The sequence below is a fragment of the Macaca mulatta genome, chromosome 14, assembly GCF_049350105.2.
Source record: "Macaca mulatta isolate MMU2019108-1 chromosome 14, T2T-MMU8v2.0, whole genome shotgun sequence".
Lineage (NCBI taxonomy): Eukaryota > Metazoa > Chordata > Mammalia > Primates > Cercopithecidae > Macaca > Macaca mulatta.
This window is the reverse complement of record NC_133419.1, coordinates 95,347,661-95,364,533: the sequence shown is the minus strand read 5'-3', so window position 1 is coordinate 95,364,533 and position 16,873 is coordinate 95,347,661. Positions and strand designations below refer to the sequence as shown.

Below are 16,873 nucleotides of genomic sequence, written 5' to 3'. Positions count from 1 at the left end.
ATGGTATTACTATATAACACCATAAAGATTTTTAAAGTATTTTTTCAAAATTCTTCAGTGAATAGGAAGAAACAGAAACTGGCTTCCTAATATCTGTGGAGTCCCATCTACCAAACTGTGTCAGGAAATTCAGCATGTGCTTCTATGTTAGAGTCCCAAAGGCACATGACAAAGGGTATCCTTCAAGGAAAGGAAATCGGGATATGCAAGAGGTGGACCTACTGCTGTAAGGCTTGGCAGGGCTCCTCTTGCTCCATTCAGGTAGAATGGGACTAAATGAACAGACTGAGTTGCACTTACCGTTCGTTGAAATCCTGCTTGTTCCCAAGAAGCCATTGCTAGAGGATGCTTCATTGTTACTAAGATCAACAGATGTAGGCTAAAATGGCAAAAAAAAAAAAAAAAAAAAAAGCTTTTGTTCAGATTTACAATGGTAAGTCACAAATCAAAAAATTATCCTAAGAACAGTGTCAGGTCTTCAGATTACCATGAACTAGGCAAAGAAAATGTTAACAGGTAAAGTCCTTGAGAGATGAGAAGAGAGTGCCTATTCCAGAAAAGAGGATAAAGACATACTGTAGTTTTCCTCACTCATCAAACTTTGGTTTTAGTACCAACTGTCGCCAGATACATATAGGTGGAGGTGTAAAGAAGCAAGAGATGAGATTCTTGTGCCCAGGGAGGTCACCAGAGGGCATGCGGCACACACGCACATGGACCTCATGTTTCCATAGCCCATGGACATAAAATGAACAGAGGCCCCGGGTCACCAGCTCAGATCATGATTCTGCCTGAATAAACTGGGCCAAAACAGGTTCACAAAAAAGACCAAGAGAACAATTAGTATGTTCTCTTTGCATAGTAACTACTTCTCTTTGTTCAAGAAGTTACTCTATCTTGGCTTGCTAAAAAATGGACAAAGTTCATGAGAATAAAGGCATAAGGACCACAAACTACTCATTTGAATACTTGCTCCAAATGCTAAGAATATGTAGTTGTATTAATAACATCACTCCAAAGTTGCTTATTGGCAGGTCAATCTAGTTGCTTAAATCCAGCAAGGAGCTTTCTCTATAGTGGTTGCTCAAGAACAGTAGTTTAATCTAAACCACATGTGTGACAGTATTTATTTTTATATACTAATTAGTCAGAAAAACTGCATTAGATTATATGCCGTGTAATGTTATGAAAGCACATCACTTTTTACCAGGCAATTTAAAACGAAATCATGAAATTAAAACTCAGAAAGAAAAAGAGAATGATATATTTGTCCCCAGTCTTCAGTCCTCTTTACTGGCTAATATACCTACATTAATATCTTAGACAAGATCCCTAGAAGGAAAAAACTGTTAAAAGAAACCTTGGAAAGGCTCAAACTTGAGAGAAAAGATAATACGCTACTTCGTAACAGAGAGGAGGAGAAACATGTAGAGGAAGGCATTGTTCAGGCTAGAGAGAGAGGTAGGAGAAAATGAAACCATGCGCAATAAGCATGCTACACACCAATGGCGCGGCTTGGGTGCGCCCCACTTCTGTGGCACTGGGGCTGCGGGCGAAACCTCTGGCTTTCACTCGGGCCCTTCCACTCATGTTCCCTGTGAGCCCACAGTGGCCACAAGAGCTGCAATGTCTCAGTTAGGGTATATTTTGTTTTGGCTACAGATGGCGAGGCTGTGACGGCGAAACTGCCTGGAGGCGGTGGATGTCCAGCATCCCCAACCTACGCAGGGGCTGGAAATGCGTGCGAGGCTCGTGCGTGGGTGGAGAAAGCACGCTGGGGCGTGGGGATTGGCGCGAGCACGTGGGCCTGTGCGGGACTTCCTTTTTCTTCCCATTACCTCCACCCCACCCCAAAATTTGGCATTATCCCCCTTTTCCATTTTTGCCAACCTTATGTGTATTGGGTGGCATCAAACAATAATTTTTTTTCAGTTTGTATTTTCTGCTCACCAATGAGGGTAAGTACCTCTTCATACATGTGATATTTTTAGAGTTATCCAGTCTGCAAATTGCCTGTCGCGTTCGTTTCCCATTTTTAAAATAGAGTGTCTCATCTTTGTGATTTGGAAGAAAACTTTTTTGAAAACTTTTTTAAAAACTTGCAAATATGCAAATATCTACTTCCAACCTATCACTTGTTAATTTTTACTATGAAATGCTTTAACCAAAATCCTAAATTTCGATGTTGCCAAATTCAGCCATTTGAAAATTTGTGTTTTTGGGATCTTTTTAAAAGAAAATTCCACCTGTCCTAAGTTTACAAGGAAAAGGACTTTCTATCATATTTTCTTTTTATTAACTTCGTAAGTTTACTGTTCACAACAAGTATCTTCTATCCTTCAGGAATTTACACTCACACATATGTAAGTATACAGTGTGAGATAGAAGTTCAACTTTATCTCCATAGAGTGAGCCATTCTTCCTTGACATCATCTGTTAAATAGCACATACTTTCTCTAATAGTTTGTGAAGCCACCTCCAGCAAATGACAGATTCCCATGTATAAATAGATCTAGTCTGTGCCTCCCATTTCTGCACCAAGACTTTAACACTATGTATCATTATTTCTTTGTATTATTCATAGAATCTGGTGGGATAAGTCTTTGCTCTTTGATCATTTTTTCCAACTGATTTATTTATTCACAAACTTTATTCTTCCATATACATTTTAAAATAAGTTTGTCAAGTTTCTTTAAATATCTTGCTTAAATTTCAATAGCATTGTATCCAATATATAAATCAATTTAGGAAGAACTTACATTTTTACAATGTTAGATTTCTCCATTTATTAAAGTCCTTCATTGTATCTTTTAATAGAGTTTACTTTTTTTCGTAAAAGTCTCATGTACTGAGTTAACTTTTGAAAATTTCATAGTTCTTATTACTATTGTGAACTATCTCTTCTTGTCATGTTTCACACTTGGTAATTATTAGTGTAGACACGTGATACTGGTTTTTGTAAAGTTGATATTGTTTATCAAGCTTGCTGAATTCCTCAGTTCTTAGAGCTTGTCTTTTGATTTCATTGAATTTGTATGTAGATAATCATATCATCTACAAAGAATGATAATTTTGTCTCATCCCTTCTTATTCTTTTTCTTTTTCTTTGTTTTTCTTGTCTTATGTTGCTCAGAATTTTCAGTACAATGTTGAAGGTTACTATGGTAGTTGGAATTCTTGTTTTCTTTCTGATTTTAAAGAGACTGAAATGTCTCCATTTTGTTTGATGTTTGCTATAAATATCTAGTTTATAGTCCTTATCATTCTTAAGAAAGCGTTATTCTATTCCTACTTTTCAAAGATTATTTTAATTATAAATGTGCATAGAATTTTATTAAATACTACCCTGGATTGGTTGAAAAGCTTGTGCTGAAGTTATAAGGGCACATGTACAGGCTGTTCATCAGAGTATTCTTTGGAGTGGCAGGTAGTAGTTGCAGGCAGCTTATGTGCCCAGCAGAAGGGGCAACAGGTAGGTAAAATGTGGTAGACACATGAAGTGGATTACTAGGCTAACATTCAGGAATAATGACCTAAAAATATATTTAGCAACACGGATAGATAGATCTTAAATACATTGTATTGAATAAAGGAAAAGCTTAAAAAAGATTGAGATCTATACAATGATAAAATATTACATTAATTTTTAAAACATTAGGGACACCTGTGTATGGGATATGTACTAATTTTTTAAGTAAACGTATGTATCCAAGAACAGACACAATAGATTAAGTACTTATATAAGGAAATAAAACAGGAATGTGAATGGGGCAGAGAAAGAGAGAGCAAAAGACAGTACAATATAATATAGAATTTGCACAGACCCATGAGAATCATATAAAATGAATCAAAGAATATGATTAATTCAACTTTCTGTTCTTGGGGACTGAAAATTTAATAAATACAATAGCTAATGTTTATTGAATACCTACAGTATGCCAGGCATTATTGCCCCAGTTTTATAGATTAGGAAATTAAAGCTTAGGCAAACTAAGTGACTTGCCCAAGGCCCTACATTATGTGGCATACCTGGGATCCCAATTCAAGTCTGTCAACCTGTAAAGCTCACACTGTATCCACTCATCTCCTACTCTCCTCCCTCCAAGAAGGGGATCTGCCTTACTTTAGATGCAGCTTTTACTAGAGGAAAAAGCCCAAAGCCTGTGTGTTATGCCCTGTTCTGCCATTCTATTTATTCTCCACCAGAATACCCTTTCACCAGGTTCTCTTGGAACATATTAACCCTGACTGCTGGCAAGTGCAAGAGATAATGATGGTCTTGGGCAGAGATGGCCAGCCTTGGACTTGGTTCAGTGAAACTACTCTAATGAATAATAATAGATTTCTTTGAAAATGAAAGAGTCTGAAAATTGTGAGTGATCATAAACTGCTATGTTACAAAGGAGGGGCAGATGGAAAACACAATGTGGACAAGGAATCTACTTCTGAAAATCTGTGCTTTGTTTCTGAATGTCAGAATAGTCTCTAGCTCATGTTTTCCAAATTTACCACCTCCTGATACCACATTCCTTTTCATGTGACCTGCATTGATGTGGTAACATGACAGAGTGACAAGAAAGGCTAAGAATACACGAGACCTTTGAATGGTCAGATCCCTTCGATTTTCCAAATACTAATGTGTTATAAAATCAGAAATATTGATGATTTCTAATCATTATCTGCATTTTTCAACTTTCCTCTATGATTACTATAATAACCGACACACAAATCAGTCACATTGTGCCTTCCACATAGGCTTTTAAAAATGCACGTGTACTTTCCCTGTGGAGGTGATAGATGCAGGAGGAAGATAAGTGGGGGTCCCCAGAGAACCTCTGACTCGTCTGCACACTGGGAGAATGGGGTTGAAACTGCAGCAAGTTGGAACCAACCACTTGCAATGGGGAGGAGCCTGGGCTCTTCAGTTCCTATGTGTGGCCTGGAATGAATCTGTGAGGTTGGGGCCTCTCGATTTGCTAAGTTTTTTTTCCTTCTCGCCCAATAAACTGTTTCCTCGCCCTTCAATGTGTCTGCATGCCTAACTGGTCATGTGACAAGAACTCGGTTTTAGCTGAATTAAGGAGCAAAGTTCTCCATCAGTAGGGAGGCGGTATGCTAAGATTACAGGTATGCATGGCTTTAAAGTCAGGCAGACCAGAGTTTGTATCCCAACTCCATTGCTTACTAGCTTTCTCACCCAAGGAAATGTACGTAATCTCATTTAGCCTCAGTTTCTTTGATTATAAAGTGAGGATAGTGACCCTAGGATTCCTCAGCCTCAGCAGTATTCACATTTTGGGCTGGAAAATTCTCTGTTGTGGAAGGCTGTCCTATGCCTTGCAGAATGTTTAGCAGTATCTCTCGCCTCGACTCACTAAATGGTAATAGCACTCCCTCTAATTGTAACAGCCAAACATGTCTCTAGACATGGCTCACTGTACCCTGGTGGGCAAGTCACTCCTGGTTGAGAATCGCTGAGATATGTCTACCCCAAGAATTGTTTTGAGGATTAAATGAGATAATAATAATGATGTTTGTATAGCATTTGCCACACAATAAAAATTGCCTTATTTATTATTATTATCGTGTGTAGTGAACAAATTTTATAAAAATGAGTTCAATACAATTTTTGCAGTGTCATTCTTTCGAACTTGCGTCAGATCACTCCATGTGCGTGTATTGCACATGGATACTGCTAGTCATAGGTGCCTCTTGTCTCATGCCACCCTTCCTTCACATTTTCCTCAGTCCACCTTTCAACTCCAGCCATTGCTATGGCAATCAGCTGCACACAGTGTAACCTGATAGCATCACACCTCAACTGAATCCCATATCTCTCAGTTCTGTCCAGGGCTTCTCTGCTACAGCAGGACACCCACTCAGCCATACTGACACAGAAGCAAACTTCAAGTTAACACCTTCATGGGGCCAAAAGGGGTGGGAGAATGTGGATAAATCCTCCCTCTTCCATCCACTGGGCAGACAATTCTGCGGTGCATTCTTTGGCCTCACAGAGGGTCCCCAGTAGGGTCAAGTACCAGATGCCACAGAAGTGATGAGTTTGATAATGCATCCTTGGGTTGAATTTTCACCCTCCCTTATTTCACTCTTCCCAGGCCCTCTCTCCTGTTCCTTGCAGTCACTTACCAAAATAAACCACCCACTTGCAAGCCCTTATCTCAGGTTTATTTGGGAAGAAACTTATATAGTATTCATTCTAAAAGAAATTCCATGCCTGCTGTGGAATACTGTAAATGGTAATGGTTCCAAGCATTAGTATCTAAATGTCCAAGCATTAGTGTCTAAATTTTATCAATGAGAAGTTCACAGTTCAAAGACTTGCCTAACCTCATCCTGCAAGTCAGCTGTAAAAATTAGTTTTTCAGTTATTCAGTCTCATCTGGGGCTGTAACTTAATTTTTTCAATGATTTTTTATTAGGTAGACCCTACCTAATAATAAATGATTTTTTATTAGGTAGATCATGTATAAGTATAGGCCTGTTCACATCAGCTAATTTATTTGACAATGCCCATGGTTCCTGCTAACACAGAATTAATTCCTCAGGCACAGGTGTAGGTGGTTGAACTTCTGTAGAATTAGTGCATCAACGTGTTACCTTCATTGGGCCTTCTTTTAATAATACTGGATTAATTTTGAACTGTTTCATTCTTTTAACTTTTTATTTTGAAATATATCACATTTATAGAAAAGTTGCAAGGATAACTCAAAGAATGCCCATAAACCTTTTACCAAGATTCACCAATTAACATTTTGCTATATTTGCCTTATTATTTTTTCTTTGTATGTGTGTATGTGTGTATGTACATACATATTTTTTTTTTTTCTTGTCCATTTTGCAAAGAAGTTGACATCATGACCTTTGACTCTTAAATAGTTTAGTGTGCACAGCAGGTCTTTGAATAATGTCGCTTCGTTCAATGTCATTTCCTTATAATGTTGATGAAAAAAAATCTATTTTCAGCCACGGCCCCTGGAGTGTGCATATTCTTCCTATGTCTACATGAGTTTTATCTGGGTACTCCAGTTGCCTCCCACATCCCAAAGCTGTGCATGTTAGGTTCATTGGCATGTCTACAAGGTCCAAGTCTAAGTGAATGTTGGTGTGGACGTGAGTGTTCCCTGCAATGGAATGGAGTCTTGTTCAGGAAGGGTTCCTGCCTTGCACCCTGAGCTGCTGGGATAGGCTCCAGCCACCCATGACCCTAAACTGGAAAATGTGGGTAAATAATTATCTTACTTGTTTTTATTAATCTTTCTTAAATGTATGTATAGCTCACATTTCAATGTTTAATATTAGAAGTGTTTTGAGCCTGTGTTTAGAAGTTTGGTGATATCTTTGTGACCAGAAGTAAGCCATAAGAACTTCACTCTTGTTTACATCAATTAGCCTACGGTAAAATTGCTTTCATAATACATTGTTTGGCTTAAAGTCGAAGTTTCCAAGAATCTACTGACAACGTTGAGGACTTACTGTATTTGTTAAGAGTAAGAATATTTTTTCATTCCCTTATACAACCACAGTACAATCATCTAAATTGGGAGATTTAAAATGGGTAAATACTACTGATTAAACTATAGTCCATAGTTTAATTTTGCTAAGTGTCCTCAAAAAAGCAATTTTTTTTTTTTCTGGCCCAGAATATGGTTAGGTCAGAATAATGCATTGCATTTAGTTGTCATGCTTTTTTACTCTTCTTGAATCTGTAACATGAACAGTCTTGCTTTCTTTTTTAAAACAAATTGTGAGAAATATATTATCGATATGTTCAGAGAAAGAAAAATTCACGTTAAGCATTAGATGTTAAACTGCTTAAACATTGTAATGGAAATGTTTCCAAAATGCTTCATCTGCTTCTTTGTCCCAATGTGCTCCAGAAAGGATTTATTTCTATACGTACAAGATAAAATAGGAGGAAATGGTTACAAGAGAGAGCTTTTCTATTCCCTAGTTCTTCCCCTAGTTTCCCTCCATTAAGTTTGCACTTCCTCACACAAGTACTCTTTGCCTAAGAAAACCCATCCACCTCCAACAGGAATTCCCATTACAATGACCCAATGGTGTAATTTTGACCTTCCTCAGCCCTAAGCACTTTCCTTTGTGAGCTCTTTCTTCCATTACAGGAAAAAATTCTCTCTCTCTCTCTTTTTTTTAATAGATGGAGTCTCACTCTTGCTGCCCAGGCTGGAGTGCAGTGGCATGATCTTGGCTCACTGCAACCTCTGCCTCCCGGGTTCAAGCGATTCTCCTGCCTCAGCCTCCCAAGTAGCTGGGACTACAGGCGTGTGCCACCATGCCCAGCTAATTTTTGTATTTTTAGTAGAGACGAGGTTTCACCATGTTTGCCAGGATGGTCTCAAACTCCTGACCTCAGGTGATCCGCCCACCTCGGCATCCCAAAGTGCTAGGATTACAGGCATGAGCCAGCATGCCTGGCCGAATTTTTTCTCTTTCGATTTTAAAAGAAATTAAAACATTTTCATGGGCCCCCAAAAGCACTGTGGGCCCTATGCCCTTGCTTATGGTGCCCAACAGATAACACTGGTCTTGCCCTCACCCCTATATGCATTCTGCAAACTAAGTGATTAGATGTAGAGGCACACTCCGTGAATGCAGCAATCAGGTCAGGGATGGCCACTGGCTCCCAGGCCCTACAGAAGCTGCAGAAGGTGGGGTGAGGGAGGATCCCTGGCCCTCTAATGTCAATGGCCAGGGTAGACCTGAGTCCTTTGCAGTAGTCCCTTCTGTGTGAGCTGCAGGCATGTCCACTTACTCTGTTTAATTATGGAATCTGTTAGAGCAGTGCATGCATCTTTCCCAAGGACAGGTAACATATAGAGGTGGGTCGGGAGCAGGACCGCCTACACTCATACTGGGAAAGGAAATATTTCCTCAATTAGCAAAGCTCTTCCCTCTTTCCCCCAAGTCAGTACTTCCCCCCTTATTGTGCGGAGTTGTATTTGGTGCCTTTCCAGCTCCAGCTTGGGGCCTACCAGGATAAACAAAGAAGTTAGATTCTCTCAACATTGGCTGCTTATTTTGTTACCCCAAGAAAGGGCTCCCAATTTATGACTCAGTTAAAACTTTTTATTTTTCTCAGCACTGGGTGATTGGAATGGAGGGGTATCTTTCATTAGCAACTCTGTAAATAAGGGAGCATTACCAAGAGTAACAAACAGGCCTAAGATCTACAAAGTTCAGAGTTGTTGACCTCAGTCTGAAAAATTGGGAACAGTAAGCCTTCTGTTAACCACTGAGCTCAACCCCACTAATTCCCTTACTGAACTCATACCTCAAAAAACAATGACCCCAATCCGCACTATTGTCAGACTTCATGGCCAGTCAAGTCTTCCCACATGGAATATGAAAGCTGAGATTTCTTGATGTAATAAAATTCAAATTTGGTAACATCCTAATTGGTTCAGACCTTGTTTAGGCCTAATACTATGGTAATATTCACTAGGCAAAGAGAAGGGGACATTGGGGCTTAGTCATTGAGGGAGAATGTCCTGAGTTGGTGGGTGAGGAGAGTCATGAGTGACTCAGCTCCAACAGGACTGCTCTATTCTAATCTGTTTCATATATTGGGATTCTACATAAAATTTTGTTTGAAAATTAGATTCTGCTCTTTTAAAAAAGAAGTTTGAAAGCCACCAGTGTAGTCTTTTTTCTTACTTTTATTCCAGAAACTACCTAAGCAATCCTAAACAGAAGCTTAAATATTTAGAATGTTGATCTTTCATCCACCTAATCTCAGGGTGGTTCACAGGGAAAACCAGTAGCCTTGGAGTCCAAGACATGTAGAATTAGCCTTAGCTGTGCAGTGAGGAGCCGTGTGATATGAAGTGAGTAGCTCTGCCTCTCAGTTGTCTATAACAAGAGGATTATAAAACTTAGCTCAACAGGGGGTATTGTGAGTGTAAAATGGGATAATGTATGTAGGGAAGTACTCAACTTAGATAGCCATATTGCAGCTTCAATAGAATTCACCTTCTCTGAGCTGCCCTCTTCCTACTTAGGTCAACCTCATGTACTCTCCCTGTTAAAGCAACTTCTTTCCTACCCCATGGTACAAAACTCACTTTCTTTTATTTGGGCCCCAGCAAAGATAAAAGATGCTGTTACCAGAAGGGGTACCAATCCAGACCCCAAGAGAGGGTTCTTGGATCTCACACAAGAAAGAATTCGAGGCAATTCCATAAAGTAAAATGAAAGCAAGTTTATTAAGAAAATAAAGGAATAAAAAAATGGCCACTTCATAGGCAGAGCAGCAGCATGGGCTGCTGGTTGCCCTTTTTTATGGCTTTTTCTTGATTATATGCTAAACAAGGGGCAGATTATTCATGCTTCCCCTTTTTAGACCATAAGGATAACTTCCTGATGTTGCCTCTGCATTTGTAAACTGTCATAGTGCTAATGGGAGTGTAGCAGTGAGGACAACGTGAGGTCACTCTTATCACCATCTTGGTCTTGGTGGGTTTTAGCCAGCTTCTTTACTGCAACTTGTTCTATCAGCAAGGTCTTTATGACCTGTATCTTGTGCTGACCTCCTATCTTATTCTGTGACTTAGAATACCTAACTTACTGGGAATGCAGCACAGCAGGTCTCAGGCTTACTTTACCCAGCCCCATTCAAGATGTTGTTGCTGTGGTTCAAACGGACAATGCGGCATATCATTCTGAACAATCAGTCCTCATATGCTATAGAAAATTATTTAGTTAGTTACTTGTTTATTTTCTCTTTCCTTCAGAAGGTTCCACCACGAGGACTTGAGCCTTGCCTGAGTGTTCACTGTTTTATCCCCAGCAACTAGAACAGTGCCAAGCAACTTGGCAAAATATGTGTTGAATGATTAAAGATGCTTGAAGACCATGAGAAAATTCCCCTTAGCTTTTTCTTCTCTGGTTTATATTGTCTCATCACTTCACATGTTTCCATAAAGAACCTTTATTCCAGCTCCTTAATCATGTTTCTCAAATGACTGAACAACTTGGGCAATTAAGAAAGCAGAATACTACTTAAAGTAGGACAAAATTGTTTACTCTCACACATCATGATACCTAGAAATAAGTTTAATCCTTCTTCCTTAATTCAACTTGTTTACTGTCTAGGGTCTAGGCACCAGACTGTTATACTTAACAAATAAAGTGAGATATTATATTCATGATATCAAGAGAATGCAAGTGGAATTTTAAGCAGGATGGCAGGATTGCCAAAGTTGATGTCTAAATAATTGTGGTTAATGGTATATGCTACATGCTTATAGAATTACTGGATAATAAAGGACATTGACAAATCTTTAAAGAAGAAACCTAGTAGAGTACATCTAATTTTCCAAAATGCTATATAACACTTTAGATTATTTTAGTATAAAACAAGGAAAAATAAGTTTAAGACTTTATTAGTCATGCTAGATGAATGCTGGCAAAATAAAGTGCTTTCAAACAGAGCAAGGAAGATGTAATGAGTAAGACATTCATTTCTTTTGGCTTCAAAAGGAGTTTGTTAAGATTCATGGAAAGCATAAATATAATGTAGAAAAGTATAAAAAGAAGAAACATTTTAAATGGCATTTGAATTACTAAGAATTTTATGTTTAATTATGTATGGGGCATGATAAATAGATACTCACTTAAAACTTCAGAAAATACTGCCATCCAAGGGTTTATTGTGCTCTGAAAACTCAAATAGATACATAGCCCAGTGGAAATCTGGGAGAACTTTGTAGTCCATCTCTCTGATTTGCTTTACAGACTGAGAATCAGAAAGCAAAGTTATCTGTGCTACTATGAGTTAATCACCTTTACATCACACCAGTCCTTTTCAATAAATGAATAATATTATTTCATGCCAAGATTTCTGCCTGTCATTTGTGTGGGATAATCTAGTCTAACCTTCCTAACCTCCCTAATGTGCTGTCTTGACATCTAGGATAGCACCACACAAAGCTATTGGCACATTGGCCAGTTCAGTCTCCTGATTAAGAGTATCCCAAACAGGAGTAGCATTTAATCTATTCCTATTGAACTAACAATGACATTCTTCACAGAACTAGAAAAACTACTTTAAAATTCATATGGAACCAAAAAGAGCCAGAATAGACAAGGCAATCCTAAGCAAAAAGAAAAAGCTGGAGGCATCACACTACCCAATTTCAAACTATACTACAGGGCTATAGTAACGAAAACAGCATGGTACTGCTACAAAAACAGACACATAGACCAATGGAACAGAATAGAAAGCCCAGAAATAGGGACACACTCCTACAACTATCTGACCTTTGACAAAGCTGACAAAAACAAGCAATAGAGAAAGGACTCCCTGTTCAATAAATGGTGCTGGAATAACTGCAGGCCATATGCATAAAATTGAAACTGGACCCCTTCTTCATACGCTATGCAAAAATTAACTCAAGATAGATTGAAGACACTGAGACCTCACAAGCCTCTTGGTAAGCCAGTGCTAGAGATGTGCCCCATATATAGATAAGAAACATTATGTATGTATCTATCTATCTACATACATACATACATACATACATATATATATATATCTTATAGATAAGAAAACTCAAATTCAGAGACATTGAGAAACATGTCCACATAAGAAGTTAAAGATCAGTGAGACATACATAAACTGGGACATGGTGGCAAACATCACAGTTACTGCAAAACTTAGACTTAATGAAAGAGTATGATAGTGAAAGAACACAGATTTGGAGTCAAATAGACCTGTTAGAATCCTGGTTCAGTTACTATCTGCATGATTGTCCATGATTAACGTGTTTGATTCTCAGTTTTCTTATCTCTAAAATTGGGATAATGCCTGCATTATCTATTGCTGCATAACAAACAAACCCTAAAACAACAAACATCTATTACCTCATAAATTCCTCGGGTTGGGAATCCTGGTGTGGCCTAGCTGGGGGCCTCTAGCTCAAGGTCTCTCACTGAGATTACAGTTAGGATGTCAGCCTCATCTGAAGGCTCACTTTGGGGACAATCATTTCCAAACTGACTTGTGTGGTTGTGGTTGGCAGGACTCAGTTTTTGTTTTTGTTTTTTGTTTTGTTTTGTTTTGTTTTGAGACAGAGTCTTGCTCTATCACCCAGGCTGGACTGCTATGGCGTGATCTCGGCTCACTACAACCTCTGCCTCCTGGGTTCAAGCAATTCTCCTGCTTCAGCCTCCTGAGTAGCTAGGACTACAGGCATGTGCCACCATGCCTGGCTAATTTTTTTGTATTTTTTTTAGTAGAGACTGGGTTTCACCATGTTAGCCAGGATGGTCTCGATCTCCTGACCTCATGGTCTGCCTGCCTCGGCCTCCTAAAGTGCTGGGATTACAAACGTGAGCCACCATGCCCAGCCCGGACTCAGTTCTTAGCCAGCTGTTGGACTGAGGATCTCAGAGGCCTTTGTCAGTTTCCTACCACAGGGCAGCTCATGCCATATCATTTGGCTGCTTTCAGAGCAACCAAGCTAGAGGGTGAGAAAGGGCTCCCAAGAAAGCAAGCCAGTCTTTGTATAACCTAATGTCAGAAGCTTCAGCCTTGCATTTCTCCCATTTCCTATTCATTTGTAGTGAGTCACTAAATCCAAACCAAACTCAAAGGGAAAGTTTACAGGAGGGCATGGATACCAGGAGGCAAGGGCCAATGTGAGTCATTGTGGCTGCCTACCACAATGTCTTTAACTGAAGAGTTAAAAAATAGAACAATACTTAAGTAAAGCATCCTGTGTATAGTAGGAGCTTAATAAATAACAAATATTAGTGAATTAAAACATCCAGCAAAGAATCCTAACTTCAAAGCCACAAATTTGTACCTCCCCAAGAAGGCTTGATAAACCCTAAATTATCTAAAGTTGTCTAAAGGTGTTACTGTTTGATCACCAAGATGGATGTGCTTAATTATATTTCAGAATAAGTTTCAGCTAATGGAACAGAGATTTTTAAAATGTGTACTTAACATATGAGAACGAGAAAAATCATAGGGAAAGGGCAGGTGTTCCTAGTTGCTAGGAGATCAAAATCCCTATAGAGATTAGTCATTTTGAAGGCAATGCTTAATAATAACACTTATTTTTAATTGCAGTATTAGTGAAAACCATCAGGTGCCTAAAGTGCTGAGACTGGAGGCTGCAGCACTTATATTTCTCAGAAATAACATTAAGAAGACTTAGTTTTTGATGAAGGACATTCATTCCTGAAATGCAATCCTCTGACAACTCTGAGGCTCCTACTAAGAGTTAAATTATTTGGTTCTACATTTGATCTAACATATATATCATATGTTGGGATTATTTCTCTACACGATTGTTTCCCTGACAAGGCATACGCTTGTCCAACAGACTATTTTGAGTGCAGGGTCCCTGTTTTAGTTTTATTTACATCCCCAAGTCCTAGCACAGTGCCTGCACATAGAAGCCACTCGAGAAATGTTGGTTAAAAGTTGCTGATTTTAGTCCCATTTCTTCCCCTTTTAAAAATAATTCAGATTAAGATGCTTAGCACTCATGGTCTCATAAGGCATTTTTATTTTTACTATATTAGGTGAGATTCAGTAATTTTTTTTTTTTTTTTTTTTTTTTAAGATAGGATCTCACTTTGTCTCCAGGCTGGAGTGCAGTGGCGCGATCTTGGCTCACTGTAGCCTTGACCTTCTAAGTTCAAGTGATCCTCCTTCCTCAGCCCCTTAAGTCGTTGGGACTACAAGTGCACGCTATGATGCCCAGCTAATTTTTGTATTTTCTGTAGTAACGGGGTTTCTCCATGTTGCCCAGGCTGGTCTTGAACTCCTGAGCTCAAGGGACCCGCCCACCTTGGCCTCCCAAAGTGCTGTGATTACAGGCATGAGCCACCGCACTCAGCTTCAGGAAGTTTTGAAAACATTCATTTGAAGATCTGAAAATAAATCCATCATAAAAATCCAATTCTTTAAAACTTACCTGATATAGCTTTTTTTTTTTTTTGAGATGGAGTCTCGCTCTGTCACCAGGCTGGAGTGCGGAGTGCTGTGGCACGATCTCAGCTCACTGCAACCTCCAACTCCCTGGTTCAAGCAATTCTCCTGCCTCAGCCTCCCGAGTAGCTGGAATTCCAGGCATGCACCACCATGCCCAGCTAATTTTTGTATTTTTAGTAGAGACGGGGTTTCACCATGTTGGCCAGGATGGTCTCAATCTCTTGACCTTGTGATCCGCCCACCTCGGCCTCCCAAAGTGTTGGGATTACAGGCATGAGCCACCGTGACCGACCTTGAAATAGTTTTATAATAAAGTTCTACAGGAAACTACTAAAGCATATTAAATGTCCAGAGTCCTTAATATTCTTCCCTCTGCCCTTTTTTTTTTTTTTTTTTTTGAGACAGTGTCTTGCTCTGTCACGCAGGCAGGAGTGCAGTGGCCTGATCTCGGTTCACTGCAAGCTCCGCCTCCTGGGTTCATGCCATTCTCCTGCCTCAGCCTCCTGAGTAGCTGGGACTACAGGTGCCCACCACCACATCCAGCTAATTTTTTGTATTTTTAGTAGAGATGGGGTTTCACTGTGTTAGCCAGGATGGTCTCGATCTCCTGACCTTGTGATCCGCCCACCTCAGCCTCCCAAAGTGCTGGGATTACAGGCGTGAGTCACCGTTCCTGGCCTTCTATTCTTTAAAACAGTAAATTGGTGATTATGACAATATAACAAAGTAGATTTCTTTAAAAGTGAATATTGAATACAGATAAAATACATTGTCTAGGAAGGAAAAAATGGCCATGAATGTGAATTTTCCAAGATGAAAAAAAGGACTTTCATTCAAGTTCAAGAATCTGTTGTCATGAATCAATCATGTCAGTTCTATATTTCTGCTAAAATGTTAGGTGATTTCTTGCTCAGTTTCTGACTTTCCCTGTCAGTGAGTTCAGACTTCTTGATTTCACTCCCCATTTGCCGACAGATGCTGTGTTTCGAGCTGGAGCAAAGGTTTCTTTTCAGCATTGTGGCAGAGAGTGGTGGATTTTAACCCATTTCTTCATTCCTGCTTTATGTGTTTCTCCTTTGTCCTGCCACTCTTGTCATTTAACCCTTATCTTTCCTCTACTTTTCTCGTTTCCTAGCCTCTCCCTTTCTTCTATCTGATCTTCTTTCTCTTCACTTTGTACTTTTACCCCCACCCCCATCTTTCTTTTTCTCTTCACTCCTCATCTATATTCACCACCTGCTCTATTTTATAATGCACTTTTCTTTTTACTCATTCATTACTGAGTCCTTTTTTCTTGCCAGTCCTGCTTCAGCTGATCGTCATCGTTTTTCAAAGTCTGTGCTTAAAAGAACATGTCAGAATGTGTGTGCGTGCGTGCATGTGTGTGTGGTGTTGGAGGAGGGCAGGTAGGAAAGAAGAGACAATAGTTAGTGTTTATTACCACTTCATATTTTCCTATTTCAATAATTTGAGCATTGGCTGTTAAGAAGAAAGCTTGCCTCCCCTTCTGTCTGCCCATCATCATGTTCCCAGTTCTGATCCCACTCTTTTTAAAATGGCATTAATTTATGGCATTTAGAGCTAGAGACAATACATGGAGGGCATCACATCAGAGCACTTAGTAAAATAAACTGGACTGAGAGAAAGGAGTATACTACTTATGCCCTTGGAGATGATTCCTCAGAATAAAGTGGAAAAGACAGGCAAGAAAGAACAAGAGGACAAGCTGAATGGACTTGGTGCAACACAGAAGAGGCAAAGCCATCACATTCCAATACCACTCTAGAACTAGTGAACTTACAGAAACTGCCCCAAGCCAAGAAATATCCCACGGGTGAGCACTGAACACATTAGTGCACAGAGGATATACATTATAAACAAGGAGTC

At 39.3% G+C, this 16,873-nt stretch overlaps 1 protein-coding gene across 2 annotated transcripts in view; it reads right to left on the bottom strand.

Moving 5' to 3' along the window:
* PIWIL4 (piwi like RNA-mediated gene silencing 4) overlaps positions 1-1,762 on the bottom strand; it is a 48,910-nt gene extending 47,148 nt beyond the window's left edge. Inside the window, exons 1-2 of one of the 2 annotated variants that reach the window (XM_077960432.1) lie at positions 1,504-1,762; positions 301-379 (exon numbers count right to left, since the gene is read on the bottom strand). In XM_077960432.1, coding sequence (XP_077816558.1) covers positions 301-379; positions 1,504-1,590 — 166 coding nt within the window. In that variant the 5' untranslated portion in view covers positions 1,591-1,762. 2 annotated transcript variants of the gene reach the window in all.
* Positions 1,763-16,873: the final 15,111 nt, after the last annotated feature.